This window comes from Salvelinus namaycush, chromosome 1 (genome assembly GCF_016432855.1).
Source record: "Salvelinus namaycush isolate Seneca chromosome 1, SaNama_1.0, whole genome shotgun sequence".
NCBI lineage: Eukaryota > Metazoa > Chordata > Actinopteri > Salmoniformes > Salmonidae > Salvelinus > Salvelinus namaycush.
In genome coordinates, this window is record NC_052307.1 from 79,977,832 (window position 1) to 79,981,251 (window position 3,420).

Here is a 3,420-nt window from a genome sequence, read left to right on the forward strand (position 1 = left end):
GGGCAGAAGTGTAGCAGGGAGACATAGGCTAACAGTTGTACACAGAGAAACCACACGTGTTAAATCAACACTTTAAAAGTGTCTATATTGTCCTGTTGCAGCTTAGCTTTTCAACCCTTTAGTTTCTTTAACTCTGTAAATAGTAGAACATTGGCCAACACTGCTGATTGTTGCATTCACTGGTGCAAAGTGTTCAAAATCAACTCAGAGTACATTTTTAACTCGTATTAGTTGACTACCGTTGTGTAGGCCGTCATTGTAAATAAGAATTTGTTGTTAAAGAAATAAATAAAAGGTGTTAAAGCTGACATCTGCGTAAGGGGAAACAGCAGCACTGCTCACACAGCACGTTTGTTACTGTTTTTGTTTTGATGTTGAAACAGAGGAGAGGAGCATCCTGCATCCTGCAATGTTTTTTGTTGCTTTACATACAAATTGCAGTATATACGGATGTGGCAGTTTCACCGTACATATCCCATCCAGCTTTAAGTAATGTTTTGCAAAATCAACATATAGAGTTGATTATCTTTTAACACTGTAGGGTGTAAACTTCAATTAGTAGTAAGCCTAGATGCAATTGTAGTTTATGTAGAAAAGGTTGTAGTAGTCCTAGTAATGTATAGAATAATCTGTAGCCTACAGTGTTATAGTAGTTGGTGGTGGTGAAAACCACAATCCTCTCTTTCCCTTAGTTGGCGTCGACACTTTATCCCTTTCAGCTGTGTAGAAAGGAAGTCATTATGCAGTCATCACACTTACTCGGTGTATCTTATCTGTTTTTAACTTGTTCAATCCTCTAACAGAACGACAGGAGAATGCCTAGTTCAGGGCCTACGTGCTGTGGAGTGATGCATTGTTGTCGGTCTCGATGAATGAAACGCATACTCGTATTCCAGGAAATGAGAAGGCATTCCGCAGAGGCGCAGGACTGGCCCTTTTCCATATTGGCCGTTCTCAAGGGACTCTTTATCTTATTGCCTCAATCCAGGAGACATCAGAGTATCAACTGGGTCAGTGATGTGACATCGGGCCGCCCCGCGCTGCTCTGTCGCAAGTTCGCAAAAACAAAGAGTCCCTTCTTGACGGCCACTGTTCCTCTGTTACGGTAAGCAGCTGTTAGGGGCTACATTTTTTCTCAAGTCTTCATTTGGTCGGTGAAAGCTCCCGGCTTGACAGACAGATGCACAGGTTCCTGATGCACAGGTTTACTGGGGCAGAACGGAGGAGCGAGAGAGGCCAGGGAAGGAATGCCCTCCTGCCGGGACAACATGAGAGCCTTGACACTGTCCCACTGTCCCAGTCCAACCCTGTCCCAGTCCAACCCTGTCCCAGTCCAACCCTGTCCCAGTCCAACCCTGTCACAGTCCAACCCTGTCCCAGTCCAACCCTGTCCCAGCCCAACCCTGTCCCAGTCCAACCCTGTCCCAGTCCAACCCTGTCCCAGCCCAACCCTGTCCCAGTCCAACCCTGTCCCAGTCCAACCCTGTCCCAGCCCAACCCTGTCCCAGTCCAACCCTGTCCCAGCCCAACCCTGTCCCAGTCCAACCCTGTCCCAGTCCAACCCTGTCCCAGCCCAACCCTGTCCCAGTCCAACCCTGTCCCAGCCCAACCCTGTCCCAGTCCAACCCTGTCCCAGCCCAACCCTGTCCCAGTCCAACCCTGTCCCAGCCCAACCCTGTCCCAGTCCAACCCTGTCCCAGCCCAACCCTGTCCCAGTCCAACCCTGTCCCAGTCCAACCCTGTCCCAGCCTAACCCTGTCCCAGTCCAACCCTGTCCCAGTCCAACCCTGTCCCAGCCCAACCCTGTCCCAGTCCAACCCTGTCCCAGTCCAACCCTGTCCCAGTCCAACCCTGTCCCAGCCCAACCCTGTCCCAGTCCAACCCTGTCCCAGTCCAACCCTGTCCCAGTCCAACCCTGTCCCAGCCCAACCCTGTCCCAGTGGTGGTGGTGATGGTGGTGGTGACGGTGACACCACCACACCAGCAGCCAGAGACAGGGGGAGACAGACCTGCCGTCCTGGGCACACAGATGTGTGATTCCAACTGGCACTGGGCCCCTGGTGATACGATGTTAACGGCCGCTGTGTAATGACAAGGTCAACTGCTCGCACTGAAAGAATGAACTGTAAACAGCTTAAGTCAAGTAAGAAAATACCTGAGTGCTTTCAATTGAATAACGCTTTTGTTCCGGAGGGGATTCGTTTGTTTTGGTGGCTTATTATGGAATAATTTCCCGCCTTCCTTTATTTTTCCATTTTTCTCGATCTCTCTTTCAATTTTGTCCCATCATAGAGGACCAATCATAACCTCGATACATGAAGTCCTCTGAAGGAGAATTCAGCTGTTGACATCAACCCACAGGCATTCATAATGTATTCAGACCTCTTCCCTTATTCCACATGTTGTTACGTTACAGCCTTACTCTAAAATGGATTAAATACATACAAATCTAAATCAATCTACACACAATACCCCATAATGACAAAGCGAAAACTGTGTGGGGGGGGGGGGGCACTGGACTAACACAAAAACAACCCTTTAATACAGTTGAGGGTTTGCTTAATTACCTCGACCACAATCCAACCCCGTTTAACTCCTGCCTCTTGACCGCAGGAACCAGTTTCTCCACCTAATGGAACAAAAACAACTGTTTGCCTGTGAGGGGGGGAAGTAAATAGAGGGGACACAACAGAGGTAGAAGTAGTGGCATACGCTGAGACTTGCCCCGGCTTCCTCTGGGCACAAATGGCCCTGTTCAATCAAGGATCATTTGCTGTGTGCGATGTAACAATGCCTTGTGCATGTGTTTCAAATCAAGTGTTTCCACTGGCATTCCTATCTTCGTCTCTTGACCTCCTCTCCACGAGAACTCTCCCCTTCTCTTTTTCTATCCCTCTCTGAGTAATACAATGTGATTTCCCCAATTCCTATTGAAGAGAAAACCTGACGGGTTCTTTTTTTAGCTCCTCTGAGTTTCCCATGCTGGGCCAAGTGCTTTTATTCATGCTTTCTCCTACTTTTACATGACATCTATTTGCAAGCCCCTACATTCCTACACAGAAAAATACATGTGCTTGATTATTCCCCTGTTCGCACAAGTGTGTTTGGTTTTGTCTCGCCAAGCGGGCCCTGATTAAATATCCAGTGACATTCAAATGTGATGGCCTCTAATAAAAGACCCTGCATGAAACTGGGGTTGAACTGGGGTGGAACTGGGGTGGAACTGGGGTTGAACAGGGGTTGAACTGGGGTTGAACTGGGGTTGATGGGGACTGAACCTGGGGGGGAGGGGGATTGGAGAACAGGGGAGAATTAACTCCCATGGGGGGTGGGGGTGGGGGGCAGCACAGTCCAGTCTGTGTGTTTGACTGAGGAAGACTATTGGCCCTGGTCTGACGGAGAGAGAGGGAGACAGAGAGA

General features: G+C 48.9%; 1 protein-coding gene across 1 annotated transcript; it reads left to right on the top strand.

Moving 5' to 3' along the window:
- The first annotated feature begins 1,247 nt into the window (after nt 1-1,247).
- LOC120053225 (proline-rich extensin-like protein EPR1) lies at nt 1,248-1,952 on the top strand. Its single transcript, XM_039000376.1, has one exon. The coding sequence runs from the start codon at nt 1,248-1,250 to the stop codon at nt 1,950-1,952; it is 705 nt and encodes a 234-aa protein (XP_038856304.1).
- The last annotated feature ends 1,468 nt before the right edge of the window (nt 1,953-3,420 follow it).

Coding starts and splice junctions, on each gene's coding strand:
- LOC120053225 (XM_039000376.1), top strand. CDS start 1,248: ATGCCCTCCTGCCGGGACAACATGAGAGCCTTGACACTGTCCCACTGT.